Here is a 22,124-nt window from a genome sequence, read left to right as displayed (position 1 = left end):
ATTGAGAACCTTTATCAGAGCTTTTCAGTTGAAGGTGAGTTAGCCAGTTTCATATGGAGATGGCAGGGTTTTTTCTTTTAGAAACTTGGGGGTTTCATTCTGCATACAGGCAAACTGGCCAGGAGAACACACACACACTTAAGAACGAACTACCTTATCCTGGATTATGGTTATGAAATCCAAGGATACCTTGAATGGTTATGGTTGTTTAAGAACCATAGAAGAAATATGAAAAATATACAATTGTTGATTCAACTTTAGTATCTTTCTAGGTCTGGCTTGTGTTGATGAGACCTGAGTAAAGGTCGAAACCAGTTTCTGTAGTGACACTTTCAGTAGTGCAAAGCAATATATGTTTCTGAAAAGAAGTTTGCTGTGCATTATGTGATACTAAGGAATTATGTGATGTCAAGAGCCTCTATATACAAGTAGTATAGTTGGGAAGATATTTCACACATAAAACTTTCTTTACACTTGGGTAAAGGATTGAGACCAGAATATAATTTCTTGTCTTATAATTTATTAAGAATAGTATATTTGTTGACCTCAAATTTGGGAAGTATAAAAATTGAAGTCTTACTAAAATAAATTCAGAAATCTTAGATATTGTTGAAATGCATTTCATAACAGTAAAATGACTTCCTACGGCATTACAGGATAGGATCTAGAATGTTTATATGTTGCTTACCTTGTGCACTATGTATGAAGTTTTGAATCATGAAGTCTGCAGTCCACACATATACACTTTTGTAAAGTATGAAGCAGCTTGAATTTCTTTTTTTTTTTGACTAGCAATTATGGAAAAGGAAAGAATTCTAGCCTTGTGGATTTAACTTTAAAATTATGATGGCATCTTATAACATGCCTATTATTATATGTGCAGATGTTTTTATTTGACCATAAAAAAGCTTGAAACAGTTTTAAAAGTGATTATTGTGAGGTTAAACATTTTTTGAAGCATAATGCTGTTGGATGATTCCCAAAATTCGAAGACTGTCATGACTTTTACAATTTAAAACTGATGGGTGCTTAAGGGTCAAAGCTGTATAACTGAGAGGAGACCTCCACATAGCCTTTAAAGGAATGCGGAGAACCGACCAGGGCTTCTGACCTAATGTCCAATCCTCACCTTCTCGTGGTGCACCCTGTTGGGTATCTACTTTGATACTGAACGAACGAGGATGGGCTGGCAATTTGGGATTTAGCCGACCAAATTGTATTCTTATTGGTTAAACTAAAATAAAAAATGATGGTACAACATGACAAAATTTCATGCCGGCTGGGGCGTCGCCCGGTTAAACAAGGCCCCCGTTGTTTTCGCCAGGGAACCAGGGCGAACAGCGAAAAGTCAGCTACTGGAACAAATCTGAAAACAAACCCCAACTCAACATCACCAGAGTTAAAGATCGGTACTATCAACGTAAGAAGCCTGAATGGCAAAGAAATGGAGCTAGCTGAGGAATTAGATAAGTACCAGATCGACATAATAGGGGTGACTGAAACAAAAAAGACCAAAACTGGTGAGATCTTTCTGAGCAATAAATACAAAATGTTATATTCAGGCAATAACAATCAAGGAAAAGAAGGAGTAGCCATAGTATTCAACACAAAATACGAGGCTAATCTTCTTGAATGGCAGTCAGTCTCAAGTAGAGTAATGTGGGCAAATATGAGAATGGGGAACTGGACAATGAGACTTATTTGTGCCTATGGTCCCACAGAAGGTTCTACTAAGGTAGAAGTGGAGGAATTTTTTGAGGCTTTAGAAAAAGCAACTGACACAATGAAAAATGAAAAGTTGGTCCTTGTTGGGGATCTAAATAGTAGAGTAGGAAATGATTGTGAGACATACAAAAATATTTTGGGAAAATTTGGAGAAAAGAGCAAAGCTAATAATAATGGCAAATATCTGTTGGATTTCTGCTCAGGACATGGACTGGTTATTACTAACACCATGTTCCAACATAAAAATGTGCACAAATTCACATGGAGAGAAGAGGCTAGGAATAAGAAAAGTCTCATTGACTATGTTATTGTTGATAGTGATGTTTTCTCCCTGGTGCAGGACACCAGAGTGTACAGAGGATTTGAAATTGGAAGTGATCACTATTTAGTCTTGAGCAGGATAAAATTGAATTTCATATTGAAAAGAATAACATGTAAGAAAGTTTTAAAGCGAATAAAAGTTGAGCAGCTCTCAGATGTAAACTGTAGACTAAAATACAGAAATATTATTGAAAAGAAAATGAAAGAGTTTGAGAACAGGAATCAAACCTTGGAGATTCAGTGGCAAACTCTGAAGGAAACATTGATTGATTCTGCCAGAGAGGCATGTGGTGAGGTTGTGTGCAAAGATAAAAAAATCAGAACTCCCTGGTGGACACAGGAAGTTAAAGAGGCAGTGAAGGAAAAGAAGAAATCATATCAAAAGTTCCTGGCAAATAAGTCAGCTTTTACTCTTACAGAATACAGAGACAAATGTAAGAAAGCTAAACAGTGTGTAAAACTAGCTAAACAAAAGTCATGGGAGGACTTTGGCAAGAATATAGAAAATAAATATCAAGAAGGTGGCAAAATATTCTGGAGGTTGTTGAAGAAGCTTAGGAATGGAGGAAAGAGTGCTGTAAAAGGAATTAGAGATGATAAAGGTGAAATGAAAACAGGAGAAAAAGATATCCTTGAAGTATGGAGTAATTACTTTGAAAAACTGCTAAATGAAACAAGCAGTGATGACAGCACAGTGATAAAAAACACTGACCAGGCATGCAGTCAGGAATACATATCCATACTTGAAGTAGAAAAAGCCATCAAAGGCTTGAAATGTGGAAAGGCAGCAGGAGTAGATGATATTCGACCAGAAATGCTGAAGTATGGTGGTATAAGAGTCTTACAGTGGCTGCACTGCATAGTTCAGAAAGCCTGGACAGAGGGACGAATTCCCGATGATTGGAGTAGAGCTCTCATAGTACCCATATATAAAAAGGGAAATAAAACTGAATGTGAGAATTACAGAGGTATTTCCCTACTGAGTGTTCCTGGCAAGATCTATGCAAGTATACTTGAGAAACGGTTGAGAAGAATTGTGGAAGAAAAGCTTGGTGAAGAACAAGCTGGATTCAGGCCAAATAGAGGCTGTCAGGATCAGATCTTCACTTTACGACAAATAGTCGAGAAAGCATTGGAATATAACAAAGATCTGTATTTAAGTTTTGTCGATTTGGAAAAGGCATATGACAAGGTGCCAAGAGAGAAGCTATTCAATACGCTGCAGTTATATGGTGTCAATGGGGCATTATATCAAGCAATACTCAGTCTTTATTTGAGTTGTGAGTCAGCAGTTAGAATTGAAGGAAGTACAGGAAGATGGTTTAATGTTAAATCTGGTGTGAGACAAGGATGTACATTATCCCCTCTGTTATTCATTATCTATATGGATCACATTATGAAGGAATGTGGTATTAAACCTGATATCAAAATTGGAGATGTTAATGTCAGCTCTTTGCTTTATGCGGATGATGTTATACTTCTAAATAAATCCGCTACAAGTCTGCAAGATTCTCTGACTAAATTGAATAGCTGTTGTAATAGATATGGTATGAAGGTCAGCAATAAAAAGACAAAGACAATGAAAATAGGCAGAATCATTGAAAATGTCAACTGTGTTGTGAATGGAGAACCTGTGGAACAAGTAAAACATTTCAGCTACTTAGGCACAATTTTTACTGAAGATGGTAAACTAAATATAGAAATAGACAACAGAATCAGCAAAGCTGGTATCGTGGGAAGTCAATTGAATAAATTCATATGGAATAAGAAAGAAATTAGTCGGAACACTAAATTAGCTGTATACAAGACTGTGTTCAAACCAATTTTAACTTATGGATCTGAGAGCTGGGTCAGAAGTAAAACACTTGACCAAAGACTAGAGACCGCAGATATGAGACTTCTGAGAAAGATTAGAGGCGTGAACAGATGGCATCAATGGCAATATCATATTAAAAATGAGGATATTAGGAAAGAACTTGACATTGTCAGCATCCAGGAATGCGTTAGCAGAGCTAATCTCAGATGGTATGGTCACTTAAATAGAATGGGAGAGGAAAGATTAGCAAAACAAGTGTTCTCTGCCAGGTTGGCAGGAAAACGACCCAGAGGAAGACCAAGATATAGGTGGATTGATACGGTACAAAGTGCCTTAGACGATAGAAATATAAGATCTGATAATGTTGAAGTCTTGACAAGTAACAGACTGATTTGGAGGAAAATTGTAGATAGGAAGTTAGTAATGATGTAATTTTTTCATGTAGTACTGTCATATCCTGTACACCCCTTGAGGGTACATGGCAGGAATTTGATGATGATGATGATGATGATGAACTGATGGGTGAAGTATATGTAACATTTCCACTGAATATTTCACAAACATATCGAAGGCTATAATTTATCAAAATTATGAACTCGGATAGATGTTTAACTTAAATGAAACCTTGTCTATTTTGGAAACACAGCTGAACTCTTTTCATTGAAGAAATGATTGCAAAAGTTTCATTGTGAAGGATGCAAATTCATGTTATGTGAAATTCATAGGGAGAAATGATGTGGAATTATGCACACTAAAATCAGTCTCCATTAATAAAATTCAGACATCTAAATGACTCTCAAGGTTTCATATGAGACATAGTGATGACAAATCAGTGAATGTCAACATAATTTTTCCTTTTTGGTTACTATTTTTTTTTTTTTTTTTGTTTTGTTTTTTCATGGAATGCATGCATTATTTGTATGACTTTTTTTTCTTCTTTCCAAATTGGCAATTGTTTTTAAATTTTTGTGATTAATAGTAATTAGCAAGATTATGGTTTGGGAGTAACTGTAATAAAGAACTACATGCTACAAAATAATTTCTGTTAAAGTTCTGCACCCTAAAATATTATTATTATTATCTAAGACCTCCAGGGAGTCAAGAGCTCATCGAGGGAGGTCATACCACCCATGCCATCTGTCAAACATATGCTAGATGCATTCACTACTTCAACAGGCAAATTACTGCTCATTGTGAGCAAAAATATTTAGCTCTTATCTCTTTCTTAGCTGCATAAACTTACTTCCATGGATGCTTTTGTGTTTTCTCCCCCACCTTCCATATAACAAAAATTTCATCGGATGATATCATATAACACCCATTTATCACCCCTCTTTCTCCTATTTACCAGAGTCTGTATTCTTCATACTCTCAATATATAATGTTTAGAATTCTTTGCACATTTTCCATAGATTCTATATTCCCTCTGAACCCAGGAGACCAAATTTGTGTGCACAGTCGAGATGCAGTCACACCAAGCCCTTGTAAAGAGGCAAAATGTCTTCCTTATCCTTAGATGTCAATGTTTGTTTCCACATCACAAATTTTCCTCTTAGTTGTATTTCCAGTTTTTGCTTTGTGACCTTTGAACTTCAGTTTCCTGCCCCATCAGCTTCTTGTAGCATAACCCTGCCAATATAATATGCTGTTGGAAATCTCATCACATCAAAGTGCATAACTTTGCACTTACTAACATTTTATTGATTCCAATTATCATTTATCCATATTTTTAGCAGCTGTTCAAATCATTCTGTAAGTGCTGGATATCAGTAGCATCCCTGATTGACCTGCCTATCTTTGCTCCATCAACAGACCAATAAACCTCTCCTGTTAGATCCTTCCCAATATTATTAATATATAGAGTGAACAACAACAATGGTTCTAGGACTCCCTGAGGCACTCCACTGGTCACCTTAAACTTGGCAGATTCACACCCACCACATAGCACTTTCTGATACCTGTCTGTCAACTGTCCCTTTATCCAAGTCAAGAGTTTATATTCCAATCCCATATTCCCCAGTTTACACAACAGCCTTTCATGTGATCAAATGCCTTACCTTATTTACTAGTGTTGCAGTTCTTTGTGTAAAATGAGTCTGGAAACTGTTTCATAAAATATTTTCCACAGAATATTTTAAAATATTTATAAAATAATTCTGAATTAAAAAGTATTAAAGCATTCATATGACATTTTTAATTTTATGACATCTGTATTTAAACAGGAGTCTTTTCTGTTGTTATGCTTACTGTGGTAATATATGTTGGTTAGGTCAAACAAGCATGCTTCTTCCTCCATCTGCTGATGAAGATGAGTCAGCTTTAGAAGATGATCCAGAAGTTTCATTACTTGGTGACCATACCAATAAATCTCCAACAGGTTAGTAAAGTAGACTATATTTCAGTATTTCATCATAAATTCAGTTTTTATTAAAATTATTGAGAATACTATAATGCAATGTAACCATATATTATTGCTTATAGTTACTGCTGAATGCAGTTTTCCAAATATCAGAACTGAGTAGAAAGTTCATTAAAAGGGGCACGAGTACTTGTAATTCCCAAGGAGATATTACAGTGCATGGATACTAATAACAGAAGCATCAGAAACAAAGTAATAAACCATTGGCATTGTTATCTTAACTGGGCCCAAAATTTTAATCATTAGTGAGTCTTGGCTGTTAGAGGAAGATATTGTTATGGAGATAGAATTTAACTAATACTATATTTTCAGGAAGGATAGAGAAAACGGAATGGGAAGAACTGTTGAGAGATATGAACTAACAATAAAAAAAAAATATTGCTATTGGCCCTGGGGTGCAATGAAGATATGGATAACATACATTGGCACATTAGCTCATTGAGGATAGATCAATAATACATTATAGAAGACTTGACCTATGGTAAAGATTGGAAAGAGGAAAGGACATGTGGAAAAAAGGAAATGAAATTTTCCATTCATATGCAGTTCTAGCTAATTTAAGAAAATTAGTTAAAAGCGTAAGCAAGATAATGGACTTGGAATTTGTTTGTTGAATCTGCTGAGAGCATCAGAGAATTTGTTCATAATCACGGTAACCACTTTGCCTGCAACTGGCGAGAATAATCATGAAGTCTTTACCTTGAAGGTGGGTAAGCATGTGGAATTTTCAATTACAAAGAGATATATGTGGAACTACAAAGCAGACAAATTATAATGAACTCACAGAACAGCTTGGGGTAGTGCAGTGGCAAGATAGGCTGTAAGGAAAGGATGTTAATATTGCATTAGAAATGATCATCACAGGATATTTAAGGTAAGTGGTATATACTACATACCTTGACTCTAGAGGATAAATTGGGGGAGTGTTAAATGGATAAGTAACATCATTAAGCAGGAGCTGCAGAAAAATAAAATTCTCTTGAGGGTATATAAGGAAGAAAGCTAACCATCAGACTCATGAGCAGGAATCGAAAAGAATTGCGCAAAACGACAAAGCACAAAAAAAAAAGGGTAACCAGCATCTGTATCAGAAAGGCAAAATCAGATTATTATGGAAGAATAAACTTCAAGGAATGCTGATAATAGGGAGATGACAGAAGATAAAAAATGGTTGAGTATGAAGACTCAAGTATGTGTTGGCAGTTCATGTTGACTTTGTACCATGGTTTAATTCACAACAAAATACACTAATAAAAATATAAATACTGTATTTTTTGATAGATAACGTGCACCCCCAACATTTTCATCACTCTTTTTGATGTATAAATAATGTGCATGCACCAACTAGCGGTAGAGTTAGGAAGTACAGACAGAGGAATTCTTTAAAAGCACGGACGTTGCTAGTAGCAGTGGTAGATTTTTTTTAATTCCAAATTTTGCAATTTTCACATTATTGGGGGAGCACTGTGACATTACTACGACTACAATTGAAAGGTAGGTGTACAATTACTACAATTGAAAGGTAGGTGTACATTTTTTGTATTTTATGAAGTTACATTATTCCGTCCATCCTGTTTTAAAATATTTCATAAAGTAAATCATTATTTGTTTATATTTTGTATTTAGATCTGAATTACCCATGGAAGAGAGAAGTACTTCTTGGAGAAAATCCTACACAGTGCAGTTCAAGCTTGAAGAGAAGCAAAGGAAAAAGGGAATCGTGTAGCTGGTAGATTGTTCAGTGTTGGAGAAAGTAGTGTTCATGAATGGTGAAAGGCTGAAACAGTCCTGAAATGTTTACATACGAGGAAACGTGCTATGAGGTTTAGAAGGCGCTTGTGGCCAACTATAGAGAAAAAAAAAATCTACTGTCCATGTGTTGCAGGATTCGAAAAGAATTGCGCAAAACGATAATATGAAGGATTTCAAGGTCTACCCATCTTAGGTTTTTGGATTTATGAAGAGAAACAATTTAAGTGTGCACTCCTCCACTAATGTTGGACAAAATTTGCCATGCAACTGGGAAGCGAAAGTAGCTAAATTTTGTTTGTTTCTGAGAGAAAACTTGTGTGGGGTTGATGCTTGTCACTTTGGAAATATGGATAAAGTTCCTGTAAGTTTTGACATGCCTAGTTCTAGGACTGTGAATCTGAAGGGAGCAAAAAAGTTTTCAGTTGCTACAACAGGGCATGAAAGGCCTAACTTTACTGTGGTTCTCTGCGTAACTGCAGATGGTTCCAAACTGCCACTGATGGTGATTTTCAAAAGAAAGACTGCTCCAAAAGGTTGTGATTCCAAAGATATTATTGTTACTGCTAATGATAAAGGTTGGATAAATTCCGAGCTTATGAAATTTTGGTTGGAGAATGTGTGGCGAAAGAGAAAAATTGCATTTTTCAACCCAAAATCTTTGTTAGTGTTGAATTTGTGTAGGGCACACACGACAGCAGAAGTTAAAACAATTGTAAGTATTCCAAATTGGCCGTCATTCCAGGTGGTTTAACAAAAAAAACTCCAACCCCTTGATCTTGCAGTAAATAAACCATTCAAAGACAATTTGTGGGCTAAGTGGGAAGACTGGATGATGAATGGCATCCATGAATATAACAAAACACGGCAGATGAAAAGAACGTCATATAAAGATATAGTTACGTGGATTGTAGAAAGTTGGGCTGCTGTAAATGAAAACTGTGTTAGAAATGGTTTGATTAAAGCACAAGAGAATGCAGTGGTATCCGGTGACAATGATTATGAAGCTGAAGAAATACCGTTAAATTGCGTTAAAAACGAAATTTTTAATGCAATTGATTCTTTCAATATTGAGTAATGAAGATTTTTTGGATTTAAATAGTATAATGTTCAATAAATATTAAGTAATATTTCTACTTTAGTTTTCTTATTACATTTGATTTACTTCTCATATCTTTCAGATGTATACCGCCATGTTCATTTTTAACGAATTTAGACTTTTTTGTATAGATAACGCGCGCATTTTCTATCGAAAAAATGCGGTAATATATATATTTATTTAGATGCTGATATTTCATTGTTTTTCTACCCGGTATCTTCAGAGCAGAAAATTATGTCACCTTACACAAACAGCAATTAGTTAATAATGAGAACAGTTTAAAATTGTGATAGACAACATGAAGAACTTAAGTCCATTTGGCAGATCTATTGTTGGATACAGAGAGAGATTATTACTTATTAAATACTTATTTAATTCTTATATTAATACTTATATACTTATTTTTTAATACTTAATTGTTGCTATTTGTATACTGTGATAACTGTTTGTGTCTGAATATGCTGGGTAGAAAACCAGTGAACTAGAGGTGTTTAAGATATCATGAAATTTTAGTGTTACAGACAGGATTGGATTATCAACTCATGTATAAGTACTAGAGTGGTCTGAAAAGTTTTCAGCCTAATAATGAAAAAACGAATTTATAATTTCAAAATTATTTTTATTTTTCAACATAATCTCCCTTAATTCTCGTAGACAGGCTTATACGTTGGTTATGCATTATTAAAACACTTAAGGAATTGAACAACATAGTTAAGGATATAAATTAAATTAAACTTTAATAAATATTTTCCGATATTTCGGCAACGTCACGTTGCCATCTTCTAAAGGAACTTACAAAAAAAGTTACGTGCACGTAAGCACTACAACACAGAAACTGGGAATGAAGAGATGAAGCTATTGTTCTCCTAACAGTCCTGATGGTGCCCTCTAGTGGGCTAAGTAGGTGTTCTTGGCCGTTGGGCTGAAGGTCTGCTGATGTAGGCCTCCCAAATTTGGGGCAGTCGCATACAACCAAATTTGTTGAGGTTTGGAGAATTTCTTAGGGCTGAGGCTGATTCCATAAAGAGTCTTTCAAATTTGTATTTGCTACGGTGTATCACTGTAGCTTTCTTCCACCGTATTCTGTGGCGTGTATCCAGAGCATGGTCCGCAAGCCCAGAATGACTTTATTTGTGAAAACGGATGTAGTCCTTGTGTTCCGAAATTCTGATATTCGCTATCCTGCCTGTTTGGCCAAAGTAAGACAGTTTACAACTGCAAGGGACCTGGTAAACACCAGGTAGGTCTAGGGGAAGTTGTTGGTCTTTAGTGGAGCGGATAAGGGATGCCAATTTTCTGTAAGGTTTGTAACAGGAGGTCAGGTCATGTTTCAACCTCAACAAATTTGGTTGTATGCGACCACCCCAAATTTGGGAGGCCTACATCAGCAGACCTTCAGCCCAACGGCCAAGAACACCTACTTAGTCCGCTAGAGGGCACCATCAGGACTGTTAGGAGAACAATAGCTTCATCTCTTCATTCCCAGTTTCTGTGTTGTAGTGCTTACGTGCACGTAACTTTTTTTGTAAGTTCCTTTAGAAGATGGCAACGTGACGTTGCCGAAATATCGGAAAATATTTATTAAAGTTTAATTTAATTTATATCCTTAACTACATTGTTCAATTCCTTAAGTGTTTTAATAATGCATAACCAACATATAAGCCTGTCTACGAGATTCAACATCATCCGTGGAGATACAATCGCACGGATGCCCGCCAATACGGTAAATTGAAATTGAAGCTGTCTAGACAAAAATACGAGGCCGACAGCTGAAAAAGTTCGAAAAATTAAAAAAGAACTCTACCGTCTTTCCAAAACCTGCTACCAACACGGTAATCAACCTTTCTTCAGTCACCTTGAAGCCTGAAGCATTCAACACGCTGTCACATGGACACAACTTCGCCATTGCATCCAATAAAATACCTAGTGAGGATATTATGATCCAGATCGAATGCGGAATCCGCCACCTTCCACATCAAGTCGCCAACAGTGTAAGACTGGATGTAGCCTGTGTCCTTTCCAAAGCAAGACCACCAAAAACAAACATATCCAACAAGGAATATAAAGCTCGACAGGAAATGAAGAATAATAAAGAATTAGTTATCACCAAAGCGGATAAGGGAAATGCAACTGTAGTACTTAACCAAAAGGACTACACAGGTAAGCCGAATGCTCTTCTATTAGATCGGGCCACTTACTTCCCTATCAATTACAATCCCACCAACTCTCAAATTAGAAAACTTCACAGGCTCCTTAAGAGAGTCACTTCTTGGCCTGTAGAAGTTACCAACAGATTAAAGCTGTTTAACTCTATACCCCCCCCCCCCCCCGTATTTACGGACTCCCAAAAATACACAAAGAAAATGTGCCATTACGTCCCATAGTGGATGGCATTGATTCCCCCACATACAAATTAGCTAAGTATTTGGCCAAAGAGCTCACACACTATACTGGCAACACACCATCACACATGAAAACCTCAGCCCATTTCAAAGCCAGCATAGAAAACCTTACACTCCAACATACTGACATAATGGTCAGCTTTGATGTCTCCTATTTATTTACAAATATCCCACTCAAGGAAACTTTAGAGCTAATCCAAGCTAAATTTTCTCCCGATATCTTAGCCTTATTTCAGTTCACAATGAACTCAGGCTATTTCGTTTGGCAGGGAAAATTCTACAAACAAATAGAGGGGACAGCCATGGGTTCACCACTCTCCCCACCCTTGGCCAATTTCTTTATGGAGACCTTTGAAGAAAAAGCCTTAGCCTCTGCCCTACAAAAACCAACCATATGGCTTCGCTACGTTGATGATGTGTTCGCTATTTGGCCACATGGCTCTGAAACACTTCTCTCCTTCTTAACACACTTAAACAACCAACACCCCAGAATCAAATTCACTCTGGAAAAAGAAGAAAACAACAGCCTACCTTTCCTAGACACACTAGTCACCCGCCAGCCTAATGGAACCTTGGTTTTCTCAGTTTACAGAAAATCCACCCATACAGGCAGATACATTCACCAACAATCCCCCCCCCCTCACAACAATATGGAGTAGTGAAAACACTATACAACAGGGCTAAATAATCTGTTCAAACGACTTGGCTCTAAACACTGAACTAAATCACATCCTCAACACTTTCTCAGCCAATGGCTACCGCCCCCCCCCCCCCCCAAAAAAATCCAAAAAATATTAGAACCTACAAACCACAGATCCCCTCCCCCCCCCCTCCACAACAAGGATTACTCTAAATCCATCACCATTCCCTACATCCGAGGCACCTCGGAAAAGATTACCAAAATCTTAAAAAAACATGACCTGACCTCCTGTTACAAACCTTACAGAAAATTGGCATCCTTTATCCGCTCCACTAAAGACCAACCACTTCCCCTATACCTACCTGGTGTTTACCAGGTCCCTTGCAGTTGTAAACTGTCTTACTTTGGCCAAACAGGCAGGATAGCGAATATCAGAGTTTCGGAACACAAGGACTACATCCGTTTTCACAAATACAGTTATTCTGGGCTTGCGGACCATGCTCTGGATACACGCCACAGAATACAGTGGAAGAAAGCTACAGTGATACACCATAGCAAATACAAATTTGAAAGACTCTTTATGGAATCAGCCTCAGCCCTAAGAAATTCTCCAAACCTCAACAAATTTGCTTGTATGCGACTGCCCCAAATTTGGGAGGCCTACATCAGCAGACCTTCAGCCCAACGGCCAAGAACACCTACTTATTCCAGCAATGCTCCAGTGCCATTATCCCATCCCTGTAGTGGTTCTCAGTAAGATCTGCAAAATATCCCTCTACAGCTGCAATCACCTCTTGATTTGAAGAAAAACGCTGACCAGCGAGGAAGAGTTTTAGTTTTGGGAAGTGATAGAAGTCAGAGGGAGCCAAATCTGGGGAATAGGGTGGATGTTCCAATTCGTAGTGCAGATCCCTTACTTTTCCATTGCCAAAACACCTTTGTGGGTAGGTGCATTGTCCTGATGAAAGATGTTTTTTTCTTCTGCAAACTGGTTCTTTTCTCACGAATTTTTTTGTCTTGGTTAAAAGATCGGAATAATATTCCCCAGTTATTGTTTTACCATTTTCAAGATAATTAATAAACAAAATGCCTTTAGCATCCCAAAACACTAAATCTATGACCTTTCCCCTTTCCTGCTGATGGAACCGACTTTGTCTTCTTTGGTGTGGAACAACCAGCTTCTGTCCGCTGTTTTGACTGCTGTTTGGATTTTGGTGTGTAATTGTGAATCCATGTCTTATCCATAGTAATAAATCGATGCACAAAACCAGTGTTATTCTTGTTAAAATGCTCCAAGCACTGTTTAGAGATTTTCATGCGAGTGTGTTTTTGATCTGCTGCGAGCAAGCGCAGCACCCATCTTGCGCAAAGCTTTTTCGTTTGCAATTCTTAATGCAAAATATATCTTACATTCTTTTGAAATGCCTATAGTCTTAGAAATTTCACGCACTTTGACTCGCCGGTCATCCAGTACCATATCGTGCACTTGATCAATGATTTCTGGTGGTGTCACACTTTTTGGATGTCCTTCACATGGATCATCTTCAAGGCTGGTACGGCCACATTTAAACTCGGCAGACCATTTCTTAATTGTTGAAAACGAAGGAGAAGAGTGCCCATAAACTTTTATTTACTTCGAACGAATTTCTTTTGCCATTAAACCTTCTTTTACAAAGAATTTTATAACCCATGATACTCAGTTTTAACCATTTCAAGGGATACAACACTTTTGCTTCAGAGAGCTGTGTAAAACAAACTACTTGATAGAATGACTTGCAATTTGACATTGATGCTTATGACAGATGTACCAGATTAGAAAAAAAAATCTTGCTGATAGTGTTGCCATCTATGGTCGAGGCCGAGAACTTTTCAGACCACCCTCATACAAGAGAAATGGCACTGTCCCTAATGAAATTTTTTAAGTTAAGTTTCAGTGCCAGCAAAGTCCTGAAGGAATAGAAAGAGGACAAGATAGTCCTGTTACATAAAGGAGACAGACAGCAAATTAGAGATCAGTTTGCATTTGAGCAGTGGTAGTTAAGGCACAATCTAAGAATGGATGTCCTCATATAGGAATATGATATTCTATGGAGGATAGTACATTTTGTGAAGTAGAGTATTGTCTCGATAATTTACTTGCTTACTAAAATAAAGTGACATATTGACGTGGATAAGGAAAATAGCCACACCATAATGTTACTCCTCACCTCAAGTGCAAATTTACTAGGTGGTAGATATCTTTCATCGCTTGGTGAAATATCACCACCTTGCTTATTAGAGACTTGAAGTGACTACATTTTCTAGTGACTGAAAATGGCTACATTTTCAGTCACTAGAGTAAGGGTTCTGGTTTCTGTTCCCCCCCCCCCCCACTCTTCCTGTATGCAGTAAGAGTGACACCCTCAATGATATACAAATCTCACTGTGGAGGACCAGGACTCTCCCCCATTCAAGGGTACAGCAGTAAAATGATTCCCCAGGCCACGTATGGACAGGAGACCAAGTTTCCTTTGCTTGAGTGATATGTTTGTGACCTCTCACTGTATGCTCCACTTCCTCTTTATCTCTTCCTCACAAAATACAATAAACCACAACCCGAAAAAAAAGTGATTTTACTGCAGATCTCAAAAATTCTCCCACAAAAAATAGTATACAAGAAATTCATAAAAAAACCAAAAAAAATTCACCCACAAAAAACATCAAAAATCCAATCAAACAACATACCCACATTAATCTTTCAAAAAAAAAAAAATTTCACGCCCACTTCACCAATATATGTGGTCTAAACAGTAATATAAATGATGTGCACCACCGCCTGCAGTCACCTAAACCAGAAGTACTTTTCCTATCAGAACCCCAACTGGCAATCTCAAAAGCCACTTCAACTGCCCAAACTACACATTAGATAGCTCTTTCTGCAGAAGGGTGGCATTTGTGCATTCATCAGAATTGACATACCATGCCAGAGACAGCACATCCTCGAATCCCCACTGCTTTGGCTCAGAATTTCTATACCAAACTAATCTGCCATTTTCATATGCTGTCTCTATCGCTCTCCAAACTTCATCACTCCTAGCTCTTCAATTATCTCTCTCTCTTTCTCCAAAGCTCGACTTTTTGCAGTCAAAATATCCCAAATAGTGAGGTCATCCTTCTTGGGGACTTCAATGCCCATAACTCACATTGGCTCCCCTTCTCCAATTTCACTGACCAAACAGGCAGAAATGTTGAGGTGTTTGCCATCAGCAATGACCTATCTCAGATCATCAATCTTCCTACCAGAATACCTGACATCTCCCCTCCAATTTGCCAACACACTTGACCTGACCTAACATGCTCCCATTCAAGGTATACTGTGGTTAAAACTGCTAACTGGTAGAACCTCTGCGACTTCTATTCCTCCTTGGTCCGACTACTGCTTCAGTTCTTCTGATCCAAACATCTACTCAGATCGAATAACAGAAATCATCCTCACAGGAATGAAGGCTTTATTCCTTATTCCACTCCAAATTATCAGCCACCATCCAAGCCTTGGTTCTCAATAAAGTGCACCAATGCTGTAAAAAAAAAAAAAAAAATCTCTGCTTATAATGAATGGCTCAAGACCAAAACTCCAGCTGCCCACTTGTCTACACTGCAGCTTGCAACCATTATAAAAGAATCATCACTAAGTCCAAGTCAGACTTTGAAAAGGCCAAATGCTGCAAACCCAAATGGCAGTCGCTCCCTTGCCAAGTCCATTGAGGCAACTTCTGCCAACCCAGGTTTCCACCACAACCTAATGACAAGGTCAACTTACTGGCAACACTCTTCTCTTCAAATTTCTGCATTGACAACCTGGGCAAAGTTCCCTCCACACTACCAAGAATGACTCCTTTCATGTCACCAGCAGTCTTCTGACAAAAAGAAATCTGAAGAATCCTCAATAACCTGAACACAAACAAGGCATCTGGTCCTGATGATATCCCACCTATTGTGTTAAAAAATTGCACTCAGAATTAACACGTATCCTGTGTCGCCTCTTCAATTTATCCTATTCATCTACCCTACAACATGAAAGCAGGTACACATTCAGTCCATCCGAAAGAAGGGTGATAAAAGTCAACCAACAAACTACCTGCCCTTACTTCTGTTCTCTCTAAAATTAGGGAGAAGGTCATCAACAACCAACTCTTGAACCACCTAGAATCATACCAACTAATTAGTGACCAGCAGTATGGATTCTGCCACTCATGATCTACAGCTAATCTTCTTGCTTCACCACCCACCTGTGGACTCAAGCCATGAAGAAATTTGGAGAAACTCACATGGTTGCCCTTGTCATTTCAAAGACATTTGAACAGGGATCTACTTAACAAACCATCATACTGTGGTCTGCCTTCAGAAAGAAAGAAAGAAAGGTGATAAAAGTCAACCAACAAACTACCATCCAATTGCCCTTACTTCTGTTTTCTCTAAAATTAGGGAGAAGATCATCAACAACCAACTCTTGAACCACCTAGAGTCATACCAACTAATTAGTGACCAGCAGTATGGATTTTGCCACTCATGATCTACAGCTGATCTTCTTGCTTCACCACCCACCTGTGGACTCAAGCCATGGAGAAATTTGGAGAAACTCACGTGGTTGCCCTTGTCATTTCAAAGGCATTTGAACAGGGACCTACTTAAGGAAGGAAGTTGCATAGCAAGGAAGGCAGACCATCATACTGTGGTCTGCCTTCCTTGCTATGCAACTGGATCACAGACTTTCTCACTGGTTGCTCATTATGTGTTATGGTGGATGGTCTATTCTTCTCAGATTCCCCATCAATGCTGGAGTATCTCAGGGTTCTGTTCTTTCACCCACTCTCTTCCTCTTGTATTCCTGCTCTCTCTCTCTCTCAGACTTCCAATCTTATCCATTGCTTTGCTGATGACAGTATACTTTTCGACAAACCTTGTAGTGCTCAAGTATTAGAATCCTAAATATCTACCATGACCTGAACTCAGATGTCCTAGCTATATCCCAGTTGGACAAGGACAACCTTGTAAACTTCAATGCCACCAAAACTCAATCCTGTCTGATCTCTCACAAGAAAGAGCTCAAATCCTCCTCCTTACCTTCAGTAATACTAAGATATCCAAACACAATCAGATTTCTCTACTCAGACTGACCTGCACCTCTGATCTTTTCTGCCACAACCACATTTCGACTATAGCTTCTGCAGCTCCCAAAACAATTTGGTGTACTTTTTTCGCACAAGACACTACTTCTTGTAGATAAGCTTATACGTCGGTTAGATGTACTTCTAAGTTTTTAGGAAATGACAACATAAACTAAATTATTAATTATAAAAACTTTAATAACTACTTATATTTCGGCAATGTTACATTGCCATCTTCAGGGATCACAAAACAATGATATGTGCATGCAGGCACTCACTCTAAGCAAATGAGGCAGAAGAAAGGCAACTGAAGTCTGTCCTACAGTCCTAAAAATGGGCTAAATTAGGTTGTCTTGGCCATTGGGCTGATGACCTTAGAATGTAAGATTGCCAAATGTAACATTGCCGAAATATAGGTAGTTATTAATTAATTTTTTTTATAATTAATAATTTAGTTTACGTTGCCATTTTCTAAAAAAAATTAGAAGTATGTCTAACCAACATGTAAGCTTATCTACAAGAATTACAATCATCCGTGTAGGTTCCATTGCACTCAAGGCCCATCAATACGGCAAGTTAAATCTGAAGATTTCCAGACAACTAAACTGATTAGCCAAAATGTTGCTGGAATAATAATGTAATCCAAATTGTGTAAAACTAAAACACCCTTTGCTCTTCTACAGGAGCAGATTGCTGCCACCATGTTCTCTTGGCTGATACCAACAAAGCTATTAATGCGCTAGAAGTAGAGCTTGCCGCTATGCTGAACGTAACCTCTGGACATTCCTTTCTAACTTCTTGAATGCTTCAGCAGAAAACGAATTTCAAAGTACAGGTAACCCTCGTATAACACAGTACTTATACAACGTGGTTTCGCTATAACGCGGTTTACAAATTATAGTATCTCTTGTTCAACGCGGTTTCGATATAACGCAGTCTACAATTTCTAGTAACCCTTTATTTATTTATTTTTTTATTTTTCACCGTGGGACTTAAAAATCAAATTTTACCTTCGTTAAATTTGTGTCTGCCCATATCGTGCAAGTAGTTATAAGTATCGAATTTAGTTTTATTGTATCACTGAATAAGGTACTGTACAGAGGCTTTTGCAATCTGTGTTATTCTCAACAAATAGTGCAATTAGAGACAGATGGCATAAAAACAGCACTAACTAATAAATCACATGTCCCCTCTCACAGAATTGCTGTATAGACTTAAGCAAAACCATATGTAGCACCGAAACACAGTATATAACTAAAAACTATTGTCCAATTTTTCAATTATGAAATAAGTGTTTGTTTTATTGCATTTGAAATTTTCGATGTCATTATGAACAGATCACAAAGGCTAGCTTAAAATAAAAGCCTACCAAGAATTGAAACATGCCATATAATGAATGTGTGAGTTCGCCTGCCAAGAAGCCATAAAATTCAACCAAGGGTTGAAATGTTTGTGTGAGTTGAGCCAGTCAGTAATGAGAAGTTCCATTGGAACAATAAATGACACCCTGTTGTGAATGTGTTAAAACTAAAAGTGAATGCTGTTATGACAGTTTCAGATGTTATGGAATTCGATTGAAGAGAATTAGCATTTCAACTCAACACTTGTCGGTTGCTTTCGTCTTTGGGTCATGCGATATTTTGTTAATACTGCACCAAAATGTCTCTATAGCTGCAGTCTTGTGTAAAACAAAATTCAGCTTGTACATATTGCAACAATTAAAAAAAAACTTGAATAATTTATAAGCATATAAAAGGATATCACCTGTAAATCGTTGACATGTCAGCAAAATTCTCAGACGTGCCACCTCTGGCACGAGTACCATAGGTTTGTCATCTAGGGTTTACTGTATAAAGTTAATGTATAATTTACTGTATTGTTGAAAATTCTTAGTTTTCTGCCAGGAAAGCGCATTTAAAATCATAAGTGTGCTATTCTCAAGCTGAGCAGTTTATTTTCTGGTGAGTTACATACATATATAATACTTTTTTATTTTTATGTAAAAGTTTATTTTTATTGTAATGGCCACTAAAACTTGAATAATTTATAAGCATATAAAAGGATATCACCTGTAAATCGTTGACATGCCAGCAAAATTCTCAGATGTGCCACAGGTTTGTCATCTAGGGTTTACTGTATAAAGTTAATGTATAATTTACTGTATTGTTGAAAATTCTTTGGTTTCTGCCAGGAAAGCGCATTTAAAATCATAAGTGTGTTATTCTCAAGCTGAGCAGTTTATTTTCTGGTGAGTTACATACATATATAATACTTTTTTTTTTTTTATGTAAAAGTTTATTTTTATTGTAATGGCCACTAAAACTGCAACGAAAGAGAAAAAACCAGCATTGAAGAGGAAATTCATTTCTCTCGAAGAAAAAATTAAAATCTTGGATCGGTTGAAAATTGGAAAAAAACCAGGAATTGTTGCAAGGATGCTGAATTTAAATGAATCAACAATTCGAACAATCAAACAAAATGAACATAAAATCTGAGAAAGTGTTATTGCTGGATCAAGTAAGTGCAAAGCGCTTTGCTCGTGTTCGCGATATTCTAATAGAAAAAAATGGAGAAATCTCTAATGATTTGGATAGAAGATTGCACTCAAAAGAAAATTCCTTTGGATGGACACCTTATTAAGCAAAAAGCTCTCAAAGTTTATAAACATTTAAAAGAACTCGATCAAGATTCTTCAGAAGAAATCTCTCAGCATGGATTTTATGCCAGTAAGGGTTGGTTCAAAAACTTTAAAAAGCAATTTTCTTTGTATAATCTTAAAATCCAGGGAGAATGAGCATCAGCAGACGTTGAAGTTGCCTGGAAATACCCAGCAGAACTTTTAAAAATCATTAAAGAAGGTGGTTACAGTGCAGACCAGGTGTTCAATGCAGATGAATCTGGGTTATATTTGAAAAAAATGCCAAAACGCATGTATATTTCGAAAAATGAAAGATCAGCTCCTGGATTCGAAGTTTCCAAAGATAGAATTACTCTACTGTTTTGTAGTAATGCATCAGGTGATTACATGACAAAAACCCATGTTTATTAACCTATCCACAAATCCTCGTGCAATGAAAGAGCTCGACAAGTCCATCCTACCTGTTTATTGGCGGGCCAACAAAAAGGCATGGGTTACAGCTGGCATGTTTGAAAATTGTTTTTTCAAGTGTTTTGTACTCGATGTAGAAAGTTACACAAAGAAAAAGAATATGGACTTCAAAATTCTACTAAATTTAGATAACGCACCAGGCCACCCAACAAATTTAAGCCATCCGAATATTAAAATAACTTTTTTGCCACCTAATACTACTTCACTTATTCAACCACTCGACCAAGGAATAATATCAACATTTAAGTCATATTATATTTGGAGAACATTTCAATTAATTTTGGAAAAAATGGAATCTAATCCAAACATGACACTGCCTCAAGCATGGAAAGAGTTTTCAATGTTGAATTGTGTAAAAATTATTTCTCTGTCCATTAAGGAATTACAACCCTCTATGCTGAATGCTTGTTGGAAAAAATATAGCCTGAAGCCGTTCTGGAACAGGCTTCAGGTTATATTTCATGTTTCAGGTTATGTTTGGAGAGGTCTTTTGCGATATGGTTGAAAACGAAATTAGTGAATTAATTGATGGAGAAACAGATTTAAATGAGAAGGAACTGGTACAATTAATAGATGACGTCGAACCAAATGGCGGGGAAAGTTCTGCCAAAAATTCTGATTGTGATGAATCCTTTAAAGAATTCAGTTTAAAGAAATTAGCAGAAGGATTGGACTTGGCAAGAAAGTTAGGAAGTTATTTTACGGATAATAATCCCTCAATGGAGCGCTCAGGAAAATTCACGAGACAATTGGATATTTGTTTAGTGCCATATTATGAACTTAATAAAAAATTGCAGCATAGTGGAAAGCAAAGTCTTATTACTGACTTCTTGATGACTAAACATGAAGTATGCAATGAGCATTATACAAATGATGTCCAAGAGATTTTAAGTAGTGACGACCTTCAGCCACTTAAAGAACATCTACGAAATGTTATTTCTGAAGACAGTGATGACAATTAAAATATGCTCTTTATTTTATTGTGTCTAAAACATTTATGCATTATGTGCAATAAAATTTATGTATAATTTGTAATTTTTATTATTTTATACTATGTAATTGTCTTATAGTTTATGCTTTCTTAACTTATATGAATTACCTGAATTAAATAAAAATATTGTTTTTGTTGGATATGTCATTGTTTATATGATTTAAAAAAACAACGATTTCGGAACCTAACCCTACTTTTTCTATGTGATCTAAGTCTCGTATAACGCGATTTATATAACGCGGCATTTCTATGGAACCTAACATCCGCGTTATACGAGGGTTACCTGTATATGATGTTGGCACATTAAAAAATTTGAAAGTTTACAAAAGAACTCAGTTTCCAAACCTCAATTACCTATCAACATGGCAATAAACCTATCATCCATAACCCTGAAGCCTGTAGCAATTAGTGTATTCGCACATGGCCACAACTTTGCTATAGCACTTAAAAAGATCTCTACAGAAGAAATAATGATACAGGTAGAACGAGGTATCCACAGCCTTCCTAACCACATTGCCAACAATATCAGACTGGATGTAGAATGTTCTTATCCAAGCCCAACCACCAAAAACCAAGTCAAAAGAAGAATTCAAAGCTCTGAAAGGAATGAAAAGCAACAGAAAAATAGGAATTGCTAAAGCGGATAAGGGAAGTGCCACTGTAATTCTAAACCAATTAGATTACACAGGTAAGCTTGCCTCTTTAC

At 36.9% G+C, this 22,124-nt stretch overlaps 1 protein-coding gene across 1 annotated transcript in view; it reads left to right on the top strand.

Moving 5' to 3' along the window:
• Positions 1 to 22,124, top strand: part of htt (huntingtin) — a 1,164,033-nt gene that overhangs the window by 187,230 nt on the left and 954,679 nt on the right. The window contains exon 9 of the mRNA XM_090393484.1: positions 6,132 to 6,239. Within this exon, the coding sequence (XP_090249610.1) occupies positions 6,132 to 6,239 (108 nt within the window). The remainder of the gene's footprint in view (positions 1 to 6,131; positions 6,240 to 22,124) is intronic.

The sequence above is a fragment of the Typopeltis vanoorti genome, chromosome 5, assembly GCF_054136105.1.
Source record: "Typopeltis vanoorti isolate ZY-2024b chromosome 5, IOZ_Tvanoo_1.0, whole genome shotgun sequence".
Classification (NCBI taxonomy): Eukaryota; Metazoa; Arthropoda; class Arachnida; order Uropygi; family Thelyphonidae; genus Typopeltis; species Typopeltis vanoorti.
Note: the sequence above shows the minus strand (reverse complement) of the source record. Positions and strands in the feature narration are given on the sequence as shown.